At 59.0% G+C, this 14,917-nt stretch overlaps 1 protein-coding gene across 3 annotated transcripts in view; it reads left to right on the top strand.

Annotated features, from left to right (window-relative positions):
* The window catches only part of LOC113491118 (SH3 and multiple ankyrin repeat domains protein 3-like), a 30,731-nt gene that overhangs the window by 11,171 nt on the left and 4,643 nt on the right, over positions 1-14,917 (top strand). For all 3 annotated transcript variants that reach the window (XM_026867819.1, XM_026867821.1, XM_026867820.1), the window contains exons 4-6: positions 2,469-2,596; positions 3,466-3,571; positions 11,925-14,250. In XM_026867819.1, the coding sequence (XP_026723620.1) occupies positions 2,469-2,596; positions 3,466-3,571; positions 11,925-14,250 (2,560 nt within the window). The remainder of the gene's footprint in view (positions 1-2,468; positions 2,597-3,465; positions 3,572-11,924; positions 14,251-14,917) is intronic.

Here is a 14,917-nt window from a genome sequence, read left to right as displayed (position 1 = left end):
CCCCGCCCCGCCCCCCCCCGTCTCCTGCCCGGCAGCCCCGGGGCAGGCAGGCTCTGCTCCAGGCTGCTCTTCCATCTCCTGCGAGGGCCGGGCGGGTACCAAGTGCAGTTGGTGGCAGTTTGTCTCTCTGCGCCCCACGGCGTGAGGAGCGGGAGAGCAGGGTAAGGCGGGGGGAGGGCTGAGCACCGCAGCGCTGGCGTCCCCACACTGACCGCTACAGGGCTGCCCCGGCCGGCTTCCAGAGACACCGGTGGGGCAGTTTCCCCCACATAGTCTTTCATATCAGCCCACAGCCCCTCCCGAGGCTGCTGGGACTCCCCACAGTCACTCGGTGTTGGGCCATAAGGGCTGAGCCAGCTCCCTCTCAGCCGGGTGAACCGTCTCAGGGTGAGCCCAGTCACAGTGGCACACAGCGAGGGAGAGGAGCCATGAAACCCCCTTCATGGGTGGTTGGCTACTGGCGGTCTGGTGCCGAGGAGCTCAGGAGCTGGCCTGAGCTGTTTCCTTGGAGCAGCTGCAGGTCTTCACAGAATCCCAGAACCATCCGGGTTGGAAAAGCCCTTGCAGCCCCTCCAGCCCCACCAAGACCCTCCCCCTGACCGTTCCCAACTCCCCCAGACCCCTCAGCGCTGGCTCAGCCCGACTCTTCAACCCCTCCAGGGATCCCGGGGACTCCACCAGGGAGTTTGGCGGGGACCAGGGCTTTGGTGGGGACCTGCCACCGAGCGTGCTGGCCTCAGAGGGCACCTCAATCCCCTTGGCGAAGGCCCTTGGCATCGGTGTTTGCGTAGGGCTGGCTCCTGCACAGGCTGGGCTGATGAAACGTTTGGGACTCAGTTTTAATTTCTTAACTCGGGAATGCTGGCTCACAAACTGCCACACAGCTGCCGTGGCTGCAGCATGCGGAGGTTCTGGAGCCGGCCCATGAGTCCTGTCAGCCCCCAGTTTTGTAGGAATAGAGCCCCGATGGTCACAGCACTCCGGGGTCAGCAGTGACGTTTCACAGTCCCGAGTTCCAACAGCCAGGCTGGAAGGAGCCCAGAAGTTTGCAAACTTTGCCTGAAGGCAGGCAGAGCTTGTCAGCCTGGTGGGACAGACACCTCGTGTCCTCCCCGATACCTGGGAGTTCCGGGGCAGGGCAGGTGGAGGCATCAGCCCCGGCACAGCCCCGTGGCGGCTGTGCTCTGGGCCCAGGTGACACCGTTTGTGACACGGAGCCGACAGAGCCGGGAGCTGTGGGAGCAGGGTCAGTCCCACGGGAACGGCCGCTGCGTGGCTGAGCCCAGCCCGGCAGCTTCGCTAGCCCAGCTCTGCTAGCTCCATGCCGAGGGAGCTCACGGGGCTGGTGGTGACGGCGGCCAGCATCTGCCTGCTGCCCTTCCCCATGTCCTGAGTTCCAGGACACTTCACAGCCCCAGAGAAACCCCAGCAGGAGCCAGGGCTGTGTCCAAGGGGGTTGCACCCTCCTGGTGCGAGCGGGGGGAGCAGCGGGGCCGGTCGCTCACCGAAGGACGGACACAGTCTGACGGCCAACAGGGCCCACTGCCAGGGCAGACCAAGCACTGGCCTTAGTCCAGCCCATCAGGTGGGTCCGTAGTGGTGAGACAGGGCCAAGGTCAGGCTTGGGAGGTGGGGCAGCTGGTCAGGCCTGTGGCAGCTCCACAGCTGTGGGCACTGACACCCCCAGCCCACACCAACCCGGAGCTCCCAGCCCCACGGACATGGGGACTGGGTTGCTCCTGTCAGGGCCACTGGGGCACACGAGTCCACGCAGGCAGGAGACGTCCCAGTTTGTCTCAAACAGACACTGGGGTGATGCTGGTTGTGCTGGAGCCAGACTGAGCCCTGTGGAGTCCCATGGACTTCGATGTTGTGTCCCCGGGGTTCCCCTTAGCACGGCGCAGCCGCTGCCCACACTGCCTTCGCCCTGCCAGAGTCACAGAGTCATTGGGTTTGGGAAAGACCTTAAAAACCATCGAGTCCAGCCACAAACCCAGCACTGCCAAGTCTGCCACTAGCTCATGTCCCAAAGCGCCACATCTGCACCTCTATGGATGGTGACTTGGGGAATGGGGGACTCGGTCTCATTCTGAATATCGGAAATCTCTCTGGACGTAAAGTTAGTTGTTTAATGTAAGGATTGAGGCTTCCCCAAAGCATAGCACAGCCAGGAGCGGTTCCCTGCGGTGGGAGCTGGCAGAGCCCTGAGGTCAGGCAGGCTGGTGGGTGCCCGGGTGCAGCCAGGGTGGGGGAGTGGCATGGTGTGGTGCTGCTGCGCCTCAAAACCCCTCAAATCTTCGTTAGCTGATGGCTCGGGAGGAGACGGCTGAGCAGCCACTTCCCCAACTCTGTGCTCGAGGACCCGCTCTCCCTGCGGGGCCGTGCTGCCGGGGACGGGCCTGTGGTGGGGGAGCTGCCTCCGTGCATGGCCCTTGCTAACATGGTCACTCTTATATTTGGATTTTCAGAGAAACTGGATGAGATTTTGGCAGCAGCCGAGCCCGCGCTGAGAGCGGACATTGTGGAAGCAGATTCCAGGGCAGCCACTGTGAAGCAGCGACCAACAAGCCGGCGCATCACGCCAGCAGAAATCAGTGTGAGAGCAGAGGGCTCGCGGTGGGAGAGGGGAGCGCAGCGCTGAGTGCCAGCCCCAGCACTCGCGCGGGGAGAGGGTTTCCCCGGGGGGGTGAAAGGAGAGAGTCTGGGGGCAGATGGGGACACGGAGCAGGAGTCAGGGCAGGTGTTGGAGCTGCCCCGGGCGGTTTGGCACTCGCTCACCGCTACGGGATTGCCACGGGGAGGATGGAAGAGCGGGTCTGAAGGAGTGTGGAAAGCTGAGCTGGAGAGCTTCGTCTGGCTGCAGTTTTCTGGATGTGAAGCTGGAAATTAGGAGGAATCAAAGGAGAGAAAAACGCCGTCTCTGAGGGGAAGCATGGAGGGAGTAGGAGTGGGGCTGCCAGCTCCAGGCTGTCTGGATTGTGAAAGTGCTGCAGGCGGTGGGAGGCAGCTTCTGGAGCAGGAGGTAAAATGGGACAGGCAGCTTCTGAGCAGAGACCGGCCTGAGCGAAGCCTTCCCACGGGAGGGAGGCTGCTGCCGGAGTCGGCATCGCTGGGCCACCCCGCCCCGGGCACAGCCTGCCCCAGAGCCCACAGTGGGGGGAGAGGGAGGGGGGGTCAACCCTTCGTGGGGCAAAGCACAGGTTTTGGGGACACGCTGGAGGGGGCAGCACGGAGGAGGGTGGCTGAAGGCGGCCGTGAGGAGGGGGCCTGTCCCTGCCCCGGGGTAGCCCCCCAGGGGCTGTGGCCATCCCAGGGCGGGCTGGGGGCTGGCAGGCAGGGACATGAGGTAGAGCTCCAGCCTCACCCGCAGCCAGAAGGATCAGGTGGACTGAGAGGAACTGTGGTGCCCTTTTGGCTAAGTCTCACTGATGTCCAGAATGGAAATGTCCTGTTTTTCTCTTCCAGTCACTCTTCGAACGCCAGGGTATGGCAGCACACTCGGGGGTCCTGGCGGGAGCTGAGAAGCCCCATGTTTCACTGCGCAAAGGAATTCCACGGACAAAATCTGTAGGTAAGGCAAACTGGGGGGAAAATCCCTCCCTAAAGAGAAAAAAAACATCCTCGTGGAGCGTCCGTGCCTGCACAGGCACCGGCGGGAAAGACGAGGCCCTCTCTGCTGGCGTGTAACTAAAGATCTCAGGCGCGGGGCTGCTGAAGGCGGGTCCTGCGTGGAGGGTTGTGCGTGTGCTGAGAAACTGCTGGGACGCTGCCGCCGGCCCCGCTCTGCTTAGACGCCCGGGCTGGGGAGCTCCAGAGCTCCCTGGCACTCTCAGTCTCTTGGCGGCGCTGCCAGGACCTGAGGGGCTTCTCCCACCCTCCGTGCTGGCAAACGGGGGGCGGCAGGTGATGGCGTCTGCCCGGACGGGGCTGGGGACCAGGGGCTGTCACAGGCTTAGGCGATGGAGCAGGTAGCAACTCAGGACAGGGTCTATGTCGGGATCTTTAGAGCCTGTCCCAAAAGGTTTGAAATGCACCTAAAACCAAAGATAGGCTGGAGAAGGGAGATGGGAGACAGAGGCAGAACGAGCCAGGGCTGGTGGCACCGTGACGGCGGGGGTGGGTGGGGCCCTCAGTTTCTCCCCTCCATTTCGTGCATCGGTGGGTTTCCTCCAGGTAGTAACAACAAGGTGGGAGCTGGGCAGCTCATGTAGAGGAGCTCGGGGGCAGGAAGGGGCAGAGGACAGGGTGGGGTGCTCTGGGGCAAGTGCTGGGTTTAGGTACCCCCAAGGCATCGTTTGATGGTAATGGTGGGGCCAGAGCAGGTCGTGTGTCTGACACACAGAATAAGCCAACTAAGCCAACGGGAAGTAAATTCTGCTTCGAGCTACAGCTGAGAGCAGCAGAACCCCAGCCAGGATGTAAAAATTAGTTGAAAAATGCAAGGGTTAGGATCCAAAATGTACTTTTTAATGTTCAGAGCCACAGAATTGCCATGCATACGTGTCCCACGTGTTCGTGTGTGTGCGAGAGCAGCCGCTGCCTGTAGTCCCACACGGGGCTGGTCTGAGAGCGGTAGGTCGCTGGAAATAAGCAGATGTGTGTGTGCTTAATCTGGAAAACAAACTAGGAGAGAGAATCTTGAAAAAAAAAAAAAAAATCCTGGGCGTTTAAAGGCCTGCTCTGGCACGTCCGTGTACACCGTGTTGATGGAGCTGCTGTCCCTGGGGCAGCTGGAACAGGCCCCGGGCCGAGCCGACGGCACCCACGGTGCTGGCAGTGGACGTGGGTGTTGATGAGCTGCTGGTGCGGGGCCGTCGCATTACTGTGTGTGGTCGGAAGGGAGCGAGCTGCCTGCCTCGGTGCCTGGGGTCACCACGGCCCCAGCCCGCCGCAGGGCCGTGACCCACGCGGTGGCTCGGGAACCTGAAAACGCTCGGTGGCACGTGCGGGGTGGGGTTGGTCTTCTCCAGCCTTACGCGTTAATGGTGCAGAAATCCCTGTCCAGGGAAGGTGCCCAGCAACCTCCGTGGTGACCAGAGGGAAGCGGGCGCTTTAACGTGATGTATCCCGCGTTGTGATCAGGGAGGTGACTCCTGCACAAGTGTCCCTTGGCTGTATGAGTGTCTGGTGACGGCGGCCGCCCAGCAGACCACCGTGCTGTGGCCGGTGGAGTCTGAAGTGGATGTTTATTTTGCAAACTAAACCCTACGTTTTGCGTGTAAGAATGTTTGTGAAAATGCTTCTAAGCAGAAGCTGTCCAAGGTTCAATCAAGCCACAAACCGCTGCCTGCAGAGACGCAGGATTCGCCATTCGTGGGGTTTATACACCCATCAGGTTTGTTGGGTCGGGGGGGGCGGTTCTACGCTCACGAGCAAGGGGTGAACATGCCAGGTACATCATCTCTGTGCAGCACCTGGAGCACTGAGACCCCGGCCCTCGCATGGGGCTCCCAGCCACGGGCATCGTGCAGCGAGGGGATTGGAAACGCTAAACTGAATCTGCATCAGGGAGGATTAAAAGCAGCCCTGGCGCTGCCCTGTTCTGAGCCGGAATGGCTGCAGCTGGCACAAGCACAGCATCCAAGCACAACCCGCAGTAAATACAGGGGAAAATCACATGTAGCAATTAATTGCTCCAAGAAAGGCTTGTGTCTGTCTGCCCCGCAGAGGGAACAGTTCCTCCTCGGGAGGGGACAGCAGCTTCTTGTTCCCAGTTTGCCTGCCGCAGTACACACCAAAAGCAATGCCTCTTGGAAAACGGCTAATTTTTGTGGAATTCCAGATAAGCTAAAATAGAAAACAGCCAAACAGTGAAATTGGGTTGCAATTGGCTTGTTTTAGAAGTCCTTGAGCTGTCATTTCACACCCACAATGACAGGCTCATACGCTGTACAGTCAGTTGACTTCATGATAAAAATCACTACTAAAAGCAAGGAACTAGATGAAAAATAAGCAGGGGTTGGCTGGTTGGTTGGCTGGTTGGTTGGTTGGTTGGTTGGTTGTTTTTTTGTGAAGAAATGCTCTGAACTATTTGCATATTACACAGCTGGTTTAGATTCCCAGGGACTGGTGACAAAAGATCAAAGCATTTCATGTTTGCATCTAAAGGTTTCTTGAGACAAAGGTAGTTAACCCTCAGCTGGCTACAAAGAAAGCAGAACAGAAAAAATATTTCTACAAAAATGTGAAGAAATGCATTGCAGTGGGGAGGCTGATAGAAAAGAAAATCTCTGTCAGCCTTCCAAGATAGCTACCACGCCATCTGCTCCAGCATCAGAAGTTAAAAACACGCGCAGGTCTGCAGAGCCGTGGGGGTGCTCACCCAGCCCTGGCAGCCCCAAGCCGCTGTGCTGGTGGCTCTGCCGGGCAGCGGCAGCCGGTGGCCCCGGGTCCCGCAGAACCTCGGTGGGCTGCGGGCGCTGGCGGGCCCCCAACCCGCGACGCCTGCTCTCGGTGCTCGGAGATGCTGAGGCTGCCGCTCACCAGCTCAGTGCCGAGGGTGCCCCCCTGGCCCCTGCCCTGAGGGGGACTGGCCGCCCTCCCCAAGCCCAGAACATCCTTCCCCAAGCCCAGGGGGGCTCCCGGTGCTCCCCTCTCTTCTGAACAGGCTCTGGGGTTCACTCTGGCTGCAGTTTCAGCTCTGTGTGCTGGAGGAGCAGCACTGCTCTTCCTCCTCCTCCTCCTCCTCCTCCTCCTCCTCCTCCCATCCATTCTGGTGGTGCCCGGGGCTGCTCTCAGCCCCCTGCACAGGAGCACCGTGATGCTCGGCCGCCTCCCGCTTTGGAACCGCAGCACTTGGCACCGTTGTGCTCCGCTCAGAGGTGGCTTCAGGAGCTGCCCTGCCGTCCCCACGCAGGGACAGCGGGGCTGGGGCGTGCTCCAGAGAGAGCCACCTCATTAGCTATCCCGTATTAAAGCACAGACTTAGATTCTCACAGGGATTTAGGCTGTTATGGCAACGGGCCCGAAAGCATTATGGAGAGTTTTTGTGATTTCTTTGGAGATTAATAATGCATTGAGCGTGCTGCGAGTTGCAGAGGGAGGTTGCCATGAGGCTTGTGGCTTTGCCAAGCTCCGCTCCAGGCATGCACCCTCCAGCATGCGTCCCAGCTCAGACCAGTCACTCGGGGTGCTCAAAGGTGGGGCTTGTTACTGGTCCTGGCTGGGCGCTGGAGGCTCCGTTTGGACTCTTCGTTCCCGCGTGCGCAGCTGCGTGGTTTGCTCCTGGTGGTGTTTTGTTGCAGTTGGTAGGTGTATGCCCCACCATAGTGAAGACACAGTATGTGCTGTTTGAAGAGAACTGAGAGACAAAATCTCGATGGCACTTACGAACAGGACGGGTTCATTTACTGGTCACTGAGGTTTCATCTTCCAGTCAGGCGCACGGAGGGTGGAGGGCAGGCACGGAGCGGGGGCCCAGGCAGCGCACGAAGGGTCGTGCCCTTTGCGACAGGCAGATGCTCCGCTCTCAGGGGCCAGCCCCACCTGGAGAAGCAGCTCACGGGGTGTCACTTCTCCATCAGCGGGAGGGAGAGGGGTGAGGCCTGGGGGAGGCGGGAGCGCGCCGTCGCTGGCAGCGGATGAGCCGGGAAACAGCGCAGGCACCGCGGGGAGAGCAAAGGGGAACGGCTGGGTCAGAATCCGACAGAACGGAAGGAAGATCTAGTTCGGGTGGTAGAAATTTAAAGGAACTGCCCTCCCTCGGCGTCGTGCTGCAGGTTAAAGCCTGCCTGAGGCTCGTCTCTGGAGGCTTCTCGTGTCGGCTGAGGGGCTGTTCGTGGGTGCGCGCGGTGGGGAGCGGCTCTGCCCTGCCTGGGTGCCTCTGAGCTCCGGGGGGCTCCAAATGCTGCAGGGGTTGGCCAAGCTCCTTCCCCTGCAGACAGCCTGTCCCTGGGCCGAGGTCTGCCCATGGCCCAGAGCAGCATTTAGCAACGGGCAGGAGTTAAAAGTGAAAAATGAACGTATTTAAAAGTCACTAACTATTAACATTTCAGTCAGCGGCAGCGGAGTTGGATAAAAGACAGCTGTGCTTTCAGCTACCAGCATTTGAGAGAAACTCAAATCAGTTCTCTGCCCGTTGCAGGTTAAAAGCAGCTGTGATGGGTTCATGGGTCTTGTAGCTGGTCCCTCAGCTTTTAGGAGGACCCTCGTCCTCGGCACTGCTCTTACCGGGGGTTCCTGCCTGGCTGGACACTCATGACCTCTGCAGGGTCTGTGCAGGGCCCAGCCTGCTCTGCAAGGACTGAGCCCGAGCCATAAATCCAGTGCTTAATCACGACATCAGGTTTCAATCGTGCTCCCACGGGATTACGGGTTGCCTTTGTTCAGCTTCAGAGACTCCCTGAGCAGAACTTTATCCTGTGTAGACAGTAAATAAAACTCAGCAATGATTAGTCTCGTGCTTAACTATAAACAGATGCTTCTCCGTGTGAAGGGAGAGGTTTCAATTTGCCAGTGTGATCCCACTTAAAGATCAGTGAGGAGTTTCTTTCTATCGTGAAGACTAGTTTACAAAATTCACTGCCACCGTGAGAATGGGTCGAGGAAGATTTGAGCGAGAGAACACGATAACACAGCAACGCAGTTCAAAGAAAGCCTCATGAAAGGTCCTTATAGACCAGATGGGCATCAGATGGAACGGATAGATGGAGTTTCAAGAGAAGGAAAAGGAGGTAATTCTGCCCACGGTGCTCCCTGCCGCAGGACGCTGGGTGTGCGAGGGGTTCGCCCAAGTTCAGAGGGAGCCGAGTGCAGTGAGAAGTTCCTGCAGGGGTTACGCCCGGCGGGGTCTCACTCACTCAGCCAGGTCCTGCCCAGCCCTTGCGGGAAGGTGGCAGTGTCGGGCTGGGGGTGCAGCAGCGCTGCCTGCTCCCGCGGCAGGTTCGAGCACCCTGGACATGCCTCTGGTCTGCGGGGCCCGAGGGGAGGGGGCAAGGGGGTGCCCTCAGCAGGGCACGGGGAGCGGCGCCCGCGCGGGGATGGATGTGGCTGCTCATGCGGTTAGCAGGGGAGCTGTGTCACAGTGCGGAGTTGCAGATAGTGAAGAAAGAGCCTGCCAAGAATTTGCCTTCCTCCCACCTCTCCCGTCCATGATCTCTCCTGCGTGTTGATTTTCCTGCTGAGGAGCAAGAGGAGACGGTCCATTTTTTGCAGGGAATCAGTGTTATTCCCGCTGTTCCAAGGAGCGGGGTTGTAGAGACGGTCAGAACTGTAATGACGCCCCTCTTCTTCTGTCGTAGCGTCAAAGGATGGGTCGGGTCGGAAGGGGGAGGTCTCTAGGCCAAGCTCCCTCTCAAAGCAGGGTCAGTTACGACATCAGATCATGTCGCTCAGGGCTTTATCCAGCCTGGTCTTGAAAGCCCCCACAGGTGGCGACTGCTCGCCCTTTCCCAGCAGCCCGTTCCCCTGCTTGACTGTCCTCATGGTAACAGTTCCCTGTGTATCCAGTCACAGCCTCACTCCAGTTTTGCTCGTTGCCTCTTGTCCTCCCACCGTGGTCCTCTCTGAAGAGCATGGCTTTATCTTCTAGACGACCTCCCGTAGGTACCAGAAGGCTGCTGTTAGGTCCTCCCAAAGCCGCCTCCTGTGAGCTGAACGAGCCCAGCTCCCTCAGCCTCCCCCAGCAGAGCAGGAGCTCCAGCCCTGACCATCCTGGTGGCTCCCCACTGAGCTCCCTGGGGCTCCTGATCTCTTTCTTGCCCTGGGGGCCCCAAACCTGGGTGCAGTGTTGCCGGTGTGCTCTCGTGCCTGGCAGTGGAAGGATAACCTCTTGGCTCTGCCTGTTGCCCAGGACACTGCCAAGGCCCGGGGCCAGCCCGTGTTCCCCTCGCTGCCTGCCAAGCCCCCGGGCTCTGGGCCTCGGCCTCCCAGCCAGCCCCCAGCCTGCCCGCTCCAGGGGGCGATTCCTTCCCAGCGTGGGACTTTGCGTCCCTCCTTGTTGGAATTCATGGAGTTCCCGCTGGCCCGTTCCTGTCTGGGCCCTTGTGAGGTGTCCAGCTGGTCACTCGGCTTGGCAGTGCTTCGGGTATCGGATCCACAGCGCTCCCCTCCTCGTTTAAGAGAAGAAAATGGAGGAAAGCTGCTTACAGTGGAGAAAAATAACAAATGGGGAACAGAGAGAATAAAATGAATCATTGTAGAAGCAGCTACATAAAAGAAAACAAAACTACCCACACCTTGAATGATTTTTAGATTATCTAACCGTCCCCTTTGCCCTTCATGTGAAATACTTTGCAAAGAGCTTCACGGCAGGGTCTGAGCTCCCAGGCAGGCCAGGGCTCCCACCCCTACACCTCTGCACAGTCAACAGCCTGTTGGTGACTGTTGGTGGCCGGTGTCTCCTCGGGCCAGGCTGCCCTTGGCCGATCAGGAAACCTGAGGCAGATGCAGCGATTCTCAGCACGCGGGAGATGCCCAGCACAGTAGGACCTGTCTGCAGGACGCCTGGCACGTCCCCAAGACAAGCTCTGGTGGCGCTGGGCCGTGTTCTCTGACAGTCTGGGTGAGGTGACAGAGCTCCGTGCTGCATAAATTTCCTTGTTTCAACTCTTGGCCATTCCCAGGTGAGAAGCAGAAATAAGCATGAGGGCATGACTGTTTTTTTGGATCGTCATGCTGTTAGAACACGACGATGTCTGTACGGAATCAAACCATGGCTCCATCTAGTGCAGGATCCTGTCGTAAGCCTTGCTCTTAGATGCCCAGGGAAGAGTGGAAGCAGGGCAGGGATATGCTATTTCTCCCAAGTACTCACCCAGGCAGCTACTGCCTTCAGTTCAGAGGCTGCTGTGCACGTAGCAGCCTACAAAAAGTGCATCGGCCGTGGCTTTGTCCAGCCTCTCTTTGAACCTGTTTTGTGCTTCCAGTTCATTGTGCTGCCTTGGCATTGGAAATCCCCGGGTGGCGCTGGGTGACAATAGCACGGCTTCGCATGCGGCGGCGGTCCGAGCAGTGGGGTGGCGTGCAGAGTTCAGTGCTCACGGGCCAAAATACTCCCCTTCTGCCCCAGCAGCCTCGGCATCTGCAGGCGTTTGGTGAGGTTGCAGCCTAATCCGAGGCAGTTGCCAAAGCCCTTAGAATGCTGCTGGCCATTAGAGGAGAGGCAGGTGGTCACCATGCTGCTGTGCCAAGACATGGCTTTCGGCCATCTTGACCGTTTTCTTAAGAGCAGTTTGAAACCTTGAAAACAGCTGAACGGTGACTGCAAAGGAGGAGGAGAGTAAGGGCTGGGCGTGGCGGAGCAGGAGGCGGTGAGGAGGGCAGGCTGATGCAGGAGGCTGGAGCAAGCAGCTCCGGGTAACGCGCATCCCGGCAAGTTCTTGCACTGAATTCACTGGATTTTCCCTCCTGTCAGGATTCTCACACGCTTTCACTGAGTAGTACAAGTACCTGGAAAAGCTCTCTCTGTGCACCCAGGTAGTAAGTTCGGAGTAAGAACAGCTTCCTGGGGCAGTTCCAGTTCTTGCAGTACATGAGATCCTGCTAGACCCTGCTTCTGAGTTCAGTCTGGCACATGGAAGCATATGTAACCCCTCGGGGTGGGGGGGGAGTGTGACACCAGAGCAGAGAGCGGGAGAGCGCGAGAACCCGCCCCGGGAGCAGCGCCAAGGGCGCCACAACCTGGCCGTGCCTGGCGAGGGCTGGGGTCTGTCACCACTGTGTCGCTCCGGAGGGCGCTCAGCCCGCTTGGAAAGCGTCGGGCACGACTGGCTGGTGGATTTAAAACAATGTAAGACGTTGTGTGAGCCTGCGGCCGCCCCGCCGAGCCAAGGGAGCGCGAGCCAGGGGCCAGACTGCGAACGCCTGCACCAAGCAGGGGAGGGATGGAGGGGAAAGTCAGCTCAGGAGGGAAGGGATGTCAGCTGTCACGCGCTGAATTCTCTAGAGACGTCCTCTCTGACTTCACTGTTCGTCTTGTTTTCCAGGTGAAGACGAGAAACTTGCTGCTTCTTTGCTAGATGGGAAGTTTCCCCGGAGCACATCCATGCAAGACACCGTTAGGGAAGGACATGGGATTCCACCACCACCTCAGACAGCCCCACCCCCGCCTCCTTCTCCATATTACTTCGACACAGGCCCCCCTCCATCCTTCTCACCACCTCCACCCCCAGGAAGAGCTTACGATACCATAAGATCAAGCTTTAAGCCAAGTCTGGAGGCTAAACTCCACGGACTCCCGCAGGTCATTAGCGCAGCCGAGATGTACGATCAGGCGAGGACTTCCATTCCTTACCCTGAAAGGCAGAAGAGGGCCCGATCCATGATAATCCTACAGGATTCCTCCCATCTTCCCGTGGAGCCAACAGAGATCCCCCGGCCTGGCCCGTCCGCAACCCCTCCGGAGAAGCTGAAGAGGAAGGGGCGAGTGATAGACAACCCTTATGCCAACATGGGTCAGTTCAACGTCAGCCTGTTTGCTCCCACCAAGCCACAGAGGAAGAAGAGTCCCCTTGTGAAGCAGTTACAAGTGGAGGATGCCCAGGAGAGAGCAGCACTGGCCATCACCGGTGGCTTCACCCGGGAGCCCTCTCCCACCCGCCGGAGCCATCGCCTGAGTGGAGTGGAATATCAGCACCACGCCGGCATCGCTCAGGTCGAAGCCACGAGCATCCCATTTGCCACTGCCATCGCCGGAGTCATGAAGGACCGAGACCGTCGTCTGGATGAGAGGCGGAAATCCACTGTCTTCCTCTCGGTTGGGGCCATCGAAGGGACCCCCCCCAGCAGCGACATGCCATCCCTGCAGCAGTCCAGGTCTATTGATGAGCGGTTGTTAGGAAGCCGAGATGTACTACTGCCTTCCCCTGTCTCAGCTTTAAAGCCATTAATTAGCAGCTCATCCTCAACGTTCATCCACCCCCTCACAGGAAAGCCCTTGGATCCGAACTCACCACTGGCGCTTGCGCTGGCCGCAAGGGAACGGGCCCTCTCTACTCAAGTCCCATCCCGGTCGCCCACCCCGATCCACAGCCCAGACTCAGAGAGAGCAGCACCCCTGTTTGTGGACATCCAAACCAAAGAACCAGAGAGGGGCGAGTTGGAGAGCTTGGTGTCTCCTGCGTACTCACCCGGAGGCAAAGGGGCAATCGGAACAGACTCTGGGACTTTGGCCCCTGCGAAGAGCCAGTGGGGGACTCCATCCACCCTGAGAAAAGAAACTGAGGCAAGAGCAGAAACACCAGGGAAGGAGGAGAAAAAACAAGAAGACAAGAAGTCCATGATTATTAGCATAGTGGATACATCACAGCAGAAGACCGCTGGCCTCATTATGGTTCATGCCACAAGTAATGGCCAAGACGAGATAGGACTTGAGATAAAAGAGGAGAAACCAGCTGTCCCTGAAGCATGCACAGAGCCGGCAGAGTCCCCCAAAGCAGAGCCCCAGCCCAGTCCCGCGGGGAAGCCTCCGGTCAGTCCAGCCTCTGACAAGACGTTGGGTCAAGGGAGTTCGGAGGAAGAAGTGGAGCCCTACACGGTCACCCTCCCACCAGCTCAGCTGTCTTCGAGTGACGAGGAGACCAGGGAGGAGCTGGCCAAGATAGGGCTGGTGCCTCCACCAGACGAGTTTGCGAACGGGGTACTGGTCACCACCCCTGGCACACCGGTCAGCCACCTGGCTACGCCTAGCACGCCATCCATACCAGCGGCAGCAGTAGCACCTTCTACCACTGGCGGAACACCCTCAGGGAAGCCCTCTGATGCCCCCGTAGCCCCGGAGTCTGCTGCAGACTCGGGAGTGGAAGAGGTGGACACCAGAAGTTCAAGTGACCATCACCTGGAGACCACAAGCACCATCTCTACGGTCTCCAGCATGTCTACGTTGTCCTCAGAAAGCGGGGAGCCTACTGACACATACACTTCCTTTGCGGATGGACAAACTTTTATACTCGAGAAGCCACCAGTGCCTCCAAAGCCAAAACTCAAGTCCCAGCTCAGCAAGGGGCCAGTTACTTTCAGGGACCCACTTTTGAAGCAGTCTTCGGACAGCGAGCTCATCTCCCAGCAACATGCGGCCACTCTGGCATCCGCCAGCATTGGCCGGCCACGCTACCTCTTTCAGAGAAGGTCCAAGCTATGGGGGGACCCCATGGAGAGCAGGCCGATCCATGGGGCTGACGATGACAAGCCAACTGTGATCAGTGAGCTAAGTTCCCGACTACAGCAACTGAATAAGGATACACGATCACTGGGGGAGGAACCGGCCGGGTCCACGTTAGATCCCGGGAAGAAGTCACCGGTGGTCGCGGCACGGTAAGACGCTGGTCGCTGGCCCGCGGGGGGGTGTGGGCGCCGGGGGGGGCATAACCGGGGTGTAACTGTGCCGGGTAGCCCTGGTGTGCTTGGGGGGCGTCCCAGAGGTGTCGGGACTCCTCGGCTGCGCAGGGAGACGCGGCGCTGAGACATGCTTTCAGAAGTGGGTGTGATCTGCTCCTGGCTCCTCTCTCCGCTCCGCACACACGTAGCCAGTCGCACTGTTGCTTTTTCCCTTTAAATTGCCTTCCCGTTGTTCCATGTTCCTCCTCTGTCTCGGTGCTGCTGTTAAGCTGCTGTATTGAGTTGTGGGTTTCACTTCTAAATGTCTGCTCCTGAACAATTAATAACAATGTGTGTTTCTCTAGTGCTTTTCATTTCAAAGGATCTCCAAATGTTGTCAGACTGTGTATTAGAGCTCTGGTCAGTCCCTGCCGAGCGGGAGCGTCACGGGGGCGCTGCCGTGACAGCCCCTAGAAAGGACACGGCAGCACGGGCCCGACCTGTGTGGGCTGGGGCAGAGCTCGGCACCGTTTCTGGAACGAGCTGGCTCTAGTGACGTGCCGGGGGGTGTTTCGGCAGGGCGCAGCCAGGGGTCCGTGTGGCTGCGGGCGGGGGTGCAGCCGGGCCTCCCTCCCACGGGGGCTGGCACGGGGGCTGGCGGGGG

This window comes from Athene cunicularia (genome assembly GCF_003259725.1).
Source record: "Athene cunicularia isolate RWA chromosome 1 unlocalized genomic scaffold, athCun1 chr1_part2, whole genome shotgun sequence".
NCBI lineage: Eukaryota > Metazoa > Chordata > Aves > Strigiformes > Strigidae > Athene > Athene cunicularia.
Note: the sequence above shows the minus strand (reverse complement) of the source record. Positions and strands in the feature narration are given on the sequence as shown.